We start from the raw sequence: 13,375 nt of genomic DNA on the forward strand, positions 1-13,375 counted from the left end.
TTATGCAAAAGTACAGCAAAACCAATTGTTGGTGAGTGTGATGGCATTGGCTTTATGGCGTGATCGAAATAGATCAAGCATAGTGGTCTGACGTGTCAACTTCCGGTTCAACCATTGGTAGGACGTTGGGGCAAGCCAATGGGGTCAAGGTTTAGCTTCAGCAGTTACGGTGTTTTCAAGTCATGTCAGAAAGAATGTATTTAAGAGATAAAAAGCACATGAACATCAGCACAACTCGTAATCATGAGTTGTGGTAACTTTGGATTTTGTTAAGAGTTTTTGAGTTAGGTGCGTGATTTAGAGAGACTGATTCATCCATTGAGTCGTTTGAAAAATGTGGTAATGTGCAATGTATATTATGAGAAAATGAAACTTTTTTACTTTTGATGCATGTAAAACTGTTGTAGGAGATCTCAAAACAAAATTAGGAGCCTTGAAAATAGCATTAAAGGGGCACTTTAAAGTGTACCTAAAGTATACTTGCAATAGTTCCATTTTAGCACAATCAAATATACTTAAGTATATCTTTAGTTGGACCTCAGCACTATTTCCAGATAACTAAAGTGCATTAAGCACAGAATTACTTTTACTTAGTTTTTAATTTAGCAGACTTTTAAGTATACCAATTTAGTAGCCTGGAAATCCAGACTCAAATCTGAAAGATTAAGTGTCTGGCATCGAGTAATGAAAATCACCCAGCTCGAGGATTTAAAAAACTCACTGCACACATTTGGATAACACTACGACCATTCAACAATATAGCCCCATATGCTTAGCTACCAGCGGAGCTAACTGGATGATTAGACTCTTGCCGTATCCGGTCAGCAAAACAGCAAAAACGTCCTTCTTGCAAAGGAACGATTCGAGCACCATCTTCTGTTCCTCTTTTAGATAAAAAGCCAAGTCTAACTCGTTCATTGTAGCGGCCAAAGCCGTTTCAAACAACTGGTATTCATCCATAGGCCTCTTGCAATGTTTACTAATGACTTCGACGTCGCATCGCTGTCGTCATCTCGTCTCTGGCCCGCCTATATAAGATAACCCGATGTGATTGGTGCAGCTCGGATACAAGGACATATTTAATAAGCATCATTATTTGATGCCAGAGTAACTCACTGAGCAAATTCAATTTGTGCTCGCGCGAGAACTCTGGATTTCCAGGGTACCAATTTAGTATACCAAAAGTACAATTGCAGGGTATTTATATTAAGTACATAAATATGTAATTATATTTGTAGTATACTTAGCATAAAATAAATGTATTTCAAATGCATTTTAGTATATTTATTTTTCACTAGGGTACTGTATATAGGGTAGGATATGATTTAAAAATTGTCTATGGACAATTCTACCAATAACATCCAGAACCATCCATATTCAGCATCCAGAACAAATAAATATACCATTTCCCTTTATTTTATACCGGATCAAAAACTGTTTTTGAGATTTCAGAAAGCATTCATGTGTTATTAAGACATCTGTTTTGACTCTTTCCCTGCCATTTGCAAAATTTTCCAACATTTATGAGACAACGCTTATTCGTTTGTTTTGTAGGGTACATCGTCGGGGAAAATAATGTTATAATCTCCTTTGCTGTAGAGAAAGATGCTACATGTTACACTTGGAAAGTAACTGTGAAGACATTGAATTAAACATAAACGCAGTTTTTGTGTCTTAATCAGCTTTTCCTCATATACTGGCATATATAATATTTACAAATTAATTTATAAAATAAATTTGTAAAGCATGTGGAATTTTTCTAAAATATTTACTCATGACAGTAAAATAGGGCATTCTAAGTCAATCTACTGCAGTATTTCCTCTCTCAATCTGTAGAAAATGTGGTTAACACCCAGTCATGCTTGAACAAAAACAAATACCATCATATACCGTGAAACCGGTATAATTTTGAAAAATACCGTGATATACATTTTTGGTCATACTGCCCAGCACTACAGCAGATGGAGATCATGCAATTCCTCCAGTTCCCGGATGTGCAAATGTTGAATTTTCAGCCGAATTTTAACCACTGAATTTGTGGAAGCGAATTTGTAAAGCGAAATAAAACTGACCGAAAATTGGCTGTCAAATATTATAGGTTGTATTTTTAAAAACAGACTGAATATTTTAGTGAAGTGAAGTCTGAAAGGCGAATGTGGGTTATTGATTTTTTTTTTATAATGAAAATGTATCTGAAATGTTTTGAATTGAAATATTCACAGCTTAAATACAACCATGTTGAATTTCAGACCCTAAAAATGCAAGCCCTTTAGAGCAATTCAACATGCTTTAGTTTCAAATACACATTATTTTTTCTTCCATACATAAGCATCATAAAACACCTGAATGGCATTCTAACATCTTAATGTTTTACAGTAGCAAATGCTCTAAACATTACATTTTCCAAATGAAAACACATTTGACAAATGTCTGGATGGTGTATGTGTGCTCATGAGATATTGGCCCCTGATGCAATCCTTAGGGAAGGAAACTGCACTGGCCACTAGGACTATTAAAAGCCCCTCTGTCACAATCCCACAGCTTTAAAATAAGGATAACGGTCAATCTGCCTGTTTCATCACACACAAGTCCTTTTTCCAATGGGGTGGCCTCACACACTGGCAAAACTGAGCTTGGGTAGATTTTTTGTGAAAAGTTAAAGTTAGAATCACAAAAAGTTAGAATAAAGTTAGAATCACAAAAAAAGTTAGAAGAATCACATAGTATGAATACACTGTAAAAAATTAATCATGAGTCTTGTAATTTTCATTAAAAAAATTGAGGTGATCATTAAAAATATTATGTATATTTTATTAAGAAAATTGTGGTTCAGTGTTTTATTGAAAATATTGAGAACATTTCACTAATAACACCAAGAGATGCATTTTCCTAGTTTTTTTTAAGGAAACATACACAATTTTAAGGCTTGAATTGAGGAACTGATAAACATCATAAAATTAAGGAAAATGGGCTACCTATTTATTTTAAGAGAATTAGCTCATTTATGTGGTTTTATTTAGAGACACCATTGTTTGTTGCACCTTTGCACATGGCTGGAAATGGAGAGTAAATCTTGAAATTAAGTGTTATTTCATGTGTTTTTGAGTAAAGGGAAACATCTGTTAAGGTTTAATGTTCATGTATGTTTGACATTTGAAAGAGCATATTCTGAAGCATATTGTTTTATACTTGTAGCAATAACTCTGCTAATGCTAGTGCAGTAACAAGTTTGATTCTGTGCTGTCCTAGCAGCATACAGTCTTTTTATAAAACAATATATCTCAAAGTTAAATATAAACAGGTCATATCCATTCACTTGACTTCACACAATTTTGAGAATAAAAAATACTTCAAATAAAAAAGCACATTTCACTAAAAAATTGTAATTCATTATGTCATAGACTAAATAAATTAGGGCATTTTACATGATTTATTCAGGTAGATTCCATGAATGAAATCAAGCTTTAACTACTCAAAAATATTATGTGTAATATTGTTACCATCATTTTTAGTTTAGCAGTTTATCAAAGTAAATAGCAGTAACATTTTTTACAGTGTAGCCTTTATCTGGTAGTCACACTGTTTTAATGACATGTCATGTGGTATAGAAATCTGCAAGAGTAATAGTGCTTCAAAGTCTCTTTCTCATTTTCTGCTATTGATTAAAATCAATCTGCAGTTTGTCTGATATTAAGAGCATGGCAATAACATGGAAAACGTTAAAACCATTGAGGAACTTCTCTTTGCAATTGTTGTGTATGGGTCATCATGTTCTAAAACACAAGGTATATAAATCATAGTGGTTAATGCCATTTATTATGTGCATTATCAGTAGATCAGTTTGTTTAATAAATATGACATAAATACCATACATATGACAATTTATACAATGAAAAAGGTGCTTCATGTTTTTAAGTCAAAATTATTTAATGTTACTGAATCACCAACAACACATGTTTACAGTGTAGGACAACATTCTAAACACAATATTGATTTGAATTGCATATGTTGCCCTACACACACACACACACACACACACACACACACACACACACACAAATATGGTTTTGCAGTCCTTCATTGCTTAGCTTTATTGGGAAATCAGCTTTTATTTGGAGAGCAGTTTGCCAGTTTTTGCAATCTCATGTTTCTCAATCATACCTGAATTTGTGGGTTTTCAAGCTGCTGGAAAACCGTAATCACTCACCCAAACAGTTATGTGCTGAATCTGTTAAACTGTGTATATTAGTTTTACCCACTTTACTGTAAAATTCTGTTTTAAATTATAATTCATAATGTTCTTCCCTAGAGCTATCTTGAGAAATGCCAAAACAATCATAAAATTCCAAAAAATTTAAATTTAGAAACAACTGGACATTAAGTTAGGTATCCTATGTCAGTCTACTTTTTAATACACAATAAAAAAAAAAAATATATATATATATATATATATATATATATATATATATCTGTTCTGTGATAACTTTAGTGTTGTGATGCAGCTAATGCCACTTTCTTGTGTATTGTCAGGTCTCAACATTTCAAAGAGTCCATACGCTTTATCCATGAGTGTCGACTTAATGGAGGGTCATGTCTAGTTCATTGGTAGGTTTTATATTTGTGTGGTATTATGGGTATTTTGATATGTGGTATGGTGTGAGCTGCTTCAGCAGACATTTGAGCTTTAGGGCAACCATGGTTTAACTGTAACATCTTGTTTGGCTTGCATCATTCAGCTTTTTTTCCTTTACCAGTATTACAGTCTAGACAGGTATATATAGAAGTTATACTACAGTTTGTGTAAATGAACATGATCCCAATGCCAAACAATGTTCCATTCATTATAATTAATGCTCTTCCATGTTCAAACTCAACCTCACAAACCCTTTTCCTGCTACAGTCTTGCTGGGGTGTCTCGCAGTACCACCGTGGTGGTGGCTTACCTCATGACTGTCACCAGCTACGGCTGGGAAGAGTGTCTTACTGCAGTGAAGGCTGTGCGCTCCTTTGTGGGCCCAAACTATGGCTTCCAGCAGCAGCTGCAGGAGTTCCAGATGAAACAGGTGTCAGAGGTACATTCAGCATTTCATAGACAGATTCTGTCTGGACACAGCTTCCAATCAGAGTTTGATATTTTGAACTGCCAAACATATGAGTAAAGATATAAATATAATCTGTATTGTTTCATGTCAGTCTACACCAGTGTTTCTCAAGCGGTCACAAGACCATTTTGAGTGGGTTGAGGTGTGTGTAGTCAAAGAAACAACAACACACAACTTAATTCTAATTGTTTTTTTCTGATGCAAGATTTTATTTTGAAGGACGTGCATGAAAGCTGTTGTTTCTTCTGTCAGACGCAATTAAATTAAAAAGTGCCTGAGATTTTTATTTTTTTTTGTTACTTAAAGGGGTTGAATATGATTTCACTTTTCTAACTTTAGTTAGTGTGTAATGTTGCTGTTTGAGCATAAACAACATCTGCAAAGCTACAACGCTCAAAGTTCAAAGCAAAGGGAGATATTTTCTTTTAAAGAAATTGCTTTTTAAGGACTACAACAAATGGCTGGTAAGGACTACATGACATTCCTCCCAGGTTAGTGACATCACTAACCCTAAAATTTACATAAACCTGCCCCCGGGAACCCGATTTATTGATTATCAAGACAGAATATGCTAATCAATGACTAGAAGATAACTACACATAAGCTACATAAATTCACCAACTAACCATTCAGAAATGTGTTGTCTACGTGTTGTCACTTCTTCTTGAGTCTCTCCATCATTGTCTGACTCCGGTTTAAACATAAAAGGCTAAAGGTTTTTGAAATTTTCAGTGCATGTCTGTGTGAGGTAAAAGGACACAACCTCTTGAAGCTCCGTCCTCTGTGCTGGGAGCAGCAGCTCATTTCCATTTAAAGGTGAACAAAGTAACTTTTTTACCTTAACCGAACAGCTTCGGAGTCATTGGAATAGTCGGGTTGAATGGTGGTCTTCTCGCACCCCCCAAGCGCCTGTGAGCTGAAAAACCACCCTTGCAACTTTGGGCCGGCGGGTCAGCGTCAGGAAGTATCACGTAATATCAGGTCTCGCGATGTAACAAATTGCTTTACGGCACTGCACACATACACTATCTAAACATTTATATGCTAGCCTTCTGTGTATCATACATACCTCAGTGGACATGGCTCCGTGTGTTCGCCAGCTTATTTGAAAACAAATGCACATGACCAGCGGGAGAAGATGGGAGGGGGGAGAGTCGCCAACGAGTTTTGACGACAATGTTGCCAATATCTATTCCGAAGCTGTGGGGGGAGCTCTATAGAGAAACCCTCGAGCAAAAAGCGAGAAAACAGCGAAGAAATCGGCAAAGCTGCATAGCGCTGCATTAAAGGTTGTATCAGTGATTTCAGGCCCCCCCAAAAAAGATCACATTCATCTAATCTTTCCTAACGATCCGCTAGCTGCCCGCCCCATAAGCATGCTGTCAAAAAAACGCGTCTCTGTAGGCAGCCTAGGCTCTGAGATCGACAGGGGGAGGGTGTTGTGAGGTTTTACAACATCCTCCCCCTGTCGGTGATTGGTTGGAACACCATTTGTTTTGGTTTTGAGTGGTTGTTGAAACCAATTGTTTTTGTGTGCAGATCTCAGAGCCTATCCGATTCAATGATCTATGCTAAGCTATGCTAAAAGTGGTACCGCCAGACCCGGAGATCGGCTGAATGGATTCGAAAACGGTAAAACTCAACTGTTTAACTCTGGGGGAGTTGTAAAATGAGCCTATTTCCAAAAAAAGTGGAGTATCCCTTTAATAAAGGTTTAATAAAAGCCTGCTTAAAAGCTTTCGGTACATATCCTAGTGGCAAAGATGAATTAATGATATTAAGAAGAGGATCTATGACCTCTGGAAGCATTACTTTCAGTAGCTTAGTCGGTATAGGGTCTAAAATAGATGGTTGCATTATAGTTATAATTTTCTCTCTTATATTATCAATCTTGTAAGTAAAGAAGTTCATAAAATCATTACTGCTATGCTCTTTGGAAACTTCAGAAGTAGAAGCTTTATTTCCTGTTAATTTAGCCACTGTGTCAAATAAATACCTAGGGTTGTGTTTGTTTTCTTCTAAGAGTTGACAAATAAGCAGATCTAGCAGTTTTTAAGGCTTTTATGTATGCAATCGTGCTCTCTCGCTTTTTTTCTTCCAGTTGCGCTCCATTTTTCTGGCTGCTCTCTTAAAGGGATAGTTCACTTTGAAATTAATTTTTTATATGTTTTAGCTTACCTCAAGGGCATCCAAGATGTAGGTGTCTTTGTTTCCGCAGTAGTTTCAATTTTGATATTTTTAGGTCAAACCGTTCTTGTCTGTCAGTCATATAATGCAGGTCTATGGTCACTGTCTCAAAACACAAGCACAGAGTCCAAATTAAAACAATTCCCCACGTCCAAATGAAACAATTCCCCATCATAAGTACACATTGATGGCCTAAGACACGAAACGAGCAGTTTGTGTGAGAAAATGAACAGTATTTATATCGTTTTTATCTCTTGAAAACAGCACACGTCCAAATGATCTGACGGCGCGGGCGGGTATAGATATATACATAGATGTCGCCTTGGCTACGGTTTCGTTCCAATGAACTGCAGTAGCGAAGGCGACATCTAGTGTATACATCTATACCCGCCAGCGGGCGGGTATAGATATATACACTAGATGTCGCTTGGCTACGGTTTCGTTCCAATGAACTGCAGTAGCCAAGGCGACATCTATGTATCTATACCCGCCCGCGCCGTCAGATCATTTGGACGTGTGCTGTTTTCAAGAGATAACAACGATATAAATACTGTTCGTTTTCTCACACAAACCGCTCGTTTCGTGTCTTAGGCCATCAATGTGTACTTATGATGGGGAATTGTTTAATTTGGACGATGGGGAATTGTTTTAATTTGGACTCTGTGCTTGTGTTTTGAGCCAGTGACCATCGACATGCATTATATGACTGACAGACAAGAACGGTTTGACCTAAAAATATCAGAATTGAAACTACTGCGGAAACAAAGACACCTACATCTTGGATGCCCTTGAGGTAAGCTAAAACATATAAAAAATTAATTTCAAAGTGAACTATCCCTTTAAGGGCTCGAGTGTGCTCGTTGTACCACGGTGTTGGACTATTTTCTTTAATATTCTTTAAGCGCAAAGGAGCAACTGTGTCTAAAGTGCTGGCTAGTCAAAAGTTTCTGCCGCAATACCGAGTACTTCTAAGCTATCTGGGGTGCTGAGGAGATGAAACTGATCAGGAATATTATTAATAAAGCAATCTTTAGTGGCAGAAGTGATTCTAACATATTTGTAACACAGAGTCGGCTTTGCAACCTTGGCTAAATGGAGTATACACAAGATAATGATCTGAGATGTCATCACTCTGTTGCAGAATTTGAACGGCATTAAGATTGATCCCATGGGACAATATTAGATCTAAAGTATGATTAGGACAATGAGTGGGTCCTGACACGTTTTGTTTAACTCCAATAGAATGCGTCTTTTTCGTTATCTATATGTATATTAAAATCACCAACAATTAGGACTTTATCTGCAGCCAGTACTAACTCCGATAAAAAAATCAGCAAATTCCCCAGCCCTGGTGGCCTGCATACAGTTGCTAGCACAAATGTCAAGTGCAATTTATCATTTTCACTAGATAGTGTTACATTAAGCACCAACACTTAATTAACTCAAAATAATTATATTTGAAACTAGACTTCTCTGTAATTCTGAAGATATTACTATAGATCAGTGGTTCTCAATTCCAGTCCTCGGGACCCGCTGCTCTGCACATTTTGTATGTCTCCCTTATTTAACACACCTGAACCAGATCATCAGCTCATTAGGAGAGACTCCATGAACTGAACTGAGTGTGTCAGATAAGAGAGACATACAAAATGTGCAGAGCAAGGGGTCCCGAGGACTGGAATCAAGAACCACTGCTATAGATTACAGCAACACCACCCCCTTTTCCTTTCAGACATGGCTCGGTTTTATAACAGTAATCTTGGGGGGTGGACTCATTTAAAGTAATGTAATTGTCTGGTTTTAGCCAGGTTTCTGGCAACATGTCTAGTTTATAATCTGTAATCATATTATTAACAATAAGTGCTTTTGAAGGAAGGGATCGAATATTCGGCAACCCAAGCTTTATCATTTGTTCATCTGTATTGTATCTATTTTTTATTTGTTGAACATCGATTACATTTTTACCCTAATTCGGGGAACAGACACAGTCTCTATATGATGATATCTAGGTGAAAGAGTCTCTATGTGATGGGATTTATCTGACCTCAGTGACGTGAGACAGCTAGCAGATGGTCGGTTTGGCCAGTCTGTCTGCTTCCTGACCTGAGCCCCAATTCGTCATGTTTGAGCTCTAAGACTATGTGCCATATTACTAGAGAGAAGAGCGGCACTATCCCAGGAGAGATGAATTCAGCAGGATTCAGGATTCACAGTGGGTGTTTCACTGAGTGGGAAGAATCTATTTGTTATTGTAATCGGAATAGCTACAGTGTCTCACGGTCACCCAGTTGCCCTGCTGCACGGGCTCTACAGCCAGAACCGAACAATGTACAGAGTTCACTAAGCTAGTCGCATCCAAAGCAGTCTCTAAAGCCCTTGCATTCTTACTATCCTCGATTAAAGTTTGGGGGTGTCTAGCTCTGAAATCTTCTCCGTCAGCCTGACTATCTCCCTGCATTAATCACGTGTAGTCCTCACTGCTGATAAAGAAGGCTATACTATATGACACGAAGTGCAAGTGACAATAACAGGAGAAGACCTTACTCACCGTGTTTGCTGACTGATCCTACTCACCACAGTTGTTTGATGGACTCATAAAAGGCACGAATGCGCACTAGACGGCAAGCACGGATAGCAGGTTAACAGGCTAGCGAGATACTAGCATGTTGTGCTAGCGATAATGATTTAGATAAAAGCTAGCGATGTCAGATTAATGTGATTGGCAGTATTAGACAATATCTAATATATGTTGATGAGTAAGTTGTTTTTTGCAATATAAACAACAAGGAATGATAGACAGGACAGGATTCAGAATCAGTGACAGGATTGTGTCGAGAGTTGAGACACAGATCTGGGAAACTCTACAAAAAATGTTTGTAGGTTCACAGAAGCATGTAGCCTCCATAATCCTAAATGGAAGAAGTCTGGAACAACCAGGAATCTTTCTAAAGCTGGCCTCCTGGTGAAATTGATGGAGAAGGGACTTCGTAAGAGTGGTGACCAAGAAGTTGATGGTCACTGTTGTTGAACTCCCTGATCATAAATGGAGATGGGTGAAACTTACAAAAGGAAACATCATTGCAACACTCCACTGATCTGGGCTTTATGGCACAGTGGCCAGACTCAAGCCTCTCCTCAGTGAAGACACATTAAAATCCTCTTGGAATTTGAAGAAGAAGAAAACAAAACACCTAAATGACTCTCAGACTGTGAGAATCAAGATTTTATAGTCTGATGAACCTCAGTTCCAAGCGTCATGTTTGGAGGAAACCAGGCACCACTCATCATCTGCACAATAACATCCCAATGGTAAAGCATGGTGGTGGCAGCATCATGCTGTGGTGATGTTTTTCAGCAACAGGGACTCATCAGGGTAGAAGGAAAGCTCAACACAGCAAAATATGGAGATATCCTTGAAGAAAACCTGGTCCAGAGAATTCAAAACCTCGGATTGGGCAGAAGATTCACCTTCCAACAGGACAGGACCCTAAGCACACAGCTAAGACAATGCAAGAGTGGGTTATTGACAACTCTGTAAATGTCCTTGAGTCCTTATTTATAAAGTGGCTAATAAATCTAACATTTTTCTACATTCACAGGAAATGGTTTAGATGTACTTCTGCATTGAAAAATAAGATGGATAATTTTATAGAGTAAAAAAGGTATTGTTCTGATCCTCTTTAGTCCATTCCATTGTAAATTAATTTGCAGTTTAAAGGTTTTATGTATTAATATGATGTATTATTTTATTTCTAACACCAAATGGAACTGTGTGGCTCAAACAATGGCATGAGTTTGGGGCTGGACTATCTGTTTGTCTGAAACAAATATGTTAGCATTTTACTTATAGCTAGAATCAACCATTTGATGATGTAATTGAGTACACAAATGTCCTGGTATCACAAGAGAGCCAGAGCACTTTGTGAAGGCGTGAGGTGACAAGGCTAGGCCGAACAGAAGAACATGATATCGGAAACGAACCTGAGGTACTTCTTTTCTTTGTTTTTTGTTTTTGTTGATGAAGAATATGTGAAAGTAAGTGTCTTTCATATCTATGGTAACACACCTCAGACTTGATTTGATTAGACGCAAAACACCCCTTTGGAACTATGAAGTACCGGCTGTAGAAACCAAAGTCTCTGTCAGGAAGAGGAACATGTTCTATGGTCTCTTTTGCTAAAAGAGACTGCACTTCCAACTCTGTTGGGCCTGCTTGGAACTGACCAATGTAGACAGTACTCTGTCCAGACTGAATTCTGTACCCTTTCTCTAAAATTTGCAGGACCCATGGAGACACATTCGGCAGAAGTAGCCACGCTACCGATAGTCTGAAAAGGGGTATCAGTCTCTCAAGACTGACCTCTGGTGTAGGCTGAGTAATATGCCTGGTGCCTTGAAATTCCTTGCTTGCAGGGGATGACTTCTCCAATACCCTCCTCGGAGGTAGAAAGCATCCCAGTTCTACAACATGCTCAGGTGAGGACTGGACAAGAGGCTTGCTGAAAACCGCAAGGAGCTGACTGATCTCCCAAGGGCACTGCGAAGATAAACGCTCTTACGTTGTAGATACAGTGGTGTGGGCCACTTCTCCTCAGAGGGGCCTGCCCTCAAAGTCCTGAGCCCTATAGCATCAGGACTTTTTGCCTGAAGCCTTCCTCAAGAGGATGACAGCCCTCAGATCCATCCTCCCCTGGAAAGGCTTAGGCTGTGAGTGCATCCTCGACCCTCAGTCTCTCTTCAGCACAATGGTAAACACAAACATTTCAACAACAGAAACTCTATTAAATGTAAAAAAATAACAGCATTAAACACTAATGGGTCTTTCCCTTCACTAAAAAAATAAATATAATAACATTTAACATCAAAATTTATTCTCCTTTTCCAGTCCTAAAGCATGCTTTGAACTAGAAATCCACTGCCCAATTTTCAAAGTTTCATTAAGTTACTACAACTTGGTTAACCCTTTCACACGTAAGTTTAAAATATTCTGGCTGACCCCCCAGCGTGAGTTTTTCAAGGCGACCGTTATTTAGAACGTGTCACTTTATGGTTTCCATGGTGACGCGTCATTGCTTGTCACGTGAAACACCGCAGCAACAACAGCTCTGAATGAATGATGATCTGCTTTTAAGAATATTGTTCTTCCATCTGCTCCTTTCTGATCATGGAAATGTAAAGGAAAACTCAAATGAATTGTATGTGCCTTGTACAAATAATGCATTTTCATGAAAGGAATAAAAGATAAATGAAATGAAATGAAATGAAAATGTCATTTTTCCTTTTTTATTCAAAATATTCACAAATCTGTTAGCTATGGCATGAAATATCTGATATTCCGATTGTCAAATATATGCAAGTGGAAGTGTTTATTATGTAACCTTTATAACGATCGCGTTAGTTGAGCTGTATGCGCGATGGGCGCCGCCATCTTAGTTTGTGCCGCAGACGCAGTTTAGAGAATCGGATCTGTTGGATTTACAACACGTGAATTCATCCACTTATCACGAAATACATAAAAGTAAGTGGCTGGTGAACTGGGAGAAGAATAGAGTAAACTTTAAAGTTACTTACACAATGTGTATCTGATATGAATAAAACGTGTCTACTTATAATGGAAAGGATTATTATTGCCTCTTCCATAGACATCAGTGTCTATTTTACAAACTCTAAATGTATTGTTTTTTTTAGTACTTATGTGAATTTATATGTCCGAAACTTAAAATAAACATTATGTGGTTGAAAACACTGAAAAGTTGTAATATATGACAGCTCTGAGGGCGCCTGTCTCTGGCTCAGCGCCAGCCAACGCGCAAAATCACATTTGAATTTAGCAGTTGATCATGTGATGCACTGACCGTTCTAATCACACCGGTCACAAGCCTAGACTGATCACACCGGTGTGATCGTACGTGCGAAAGGGTTAACTGAACTTACTTAAGCTGGACTATGACACTATTTTCTTCTAGATCTGCTGTACAGCCGAAATAAACTGTTATCACTGTAAAGCTGCTTTGAAACAATCTGTATTGTAAAAAGCACTATAAAGGTGACTTGACTTGACTTTAACATAATTAATTAATTAACAT

General features: G+C 37.9%; 1 protein-coding gene across 1 annotated transcript in view; it reads left to right on the plus strand.

Annotated features, from left to right (window-relative positions):
- Positions 1–13,375, plus strand: part of dusp22a (dual specificity phosphatase 22a) — a 96,448-nt gene that overhangs the window by 27,479 nt on the left and 55,594 nt on the right. The window contains exons 5-6 of the mRNA XM_084409017.1: positions 4,531–4,605; positions 4,901–5,072. Of these exons, the coding sequence (XP_084265143.1) occupies positions 4,531–4,605; positions 4,901–5,072 (247 nt within the window). The remainder of the gene's footprint in view (positions 1–4,530; positions 4,606–4,900; positions 5,073–13,375) is intronic.

Source organism: Rutilus rutilus (assembly GCF_951802725.1).
Source record: "Rutilus rutilus genome assembly, chromosome: 5".
Classification (NCBI taxonomy): Eukaryota; Metazoa; Chordata; class Actinopteri; order Cypriniformes; family Leuciscidae; genus Rutilus; species Rutilus rutilus.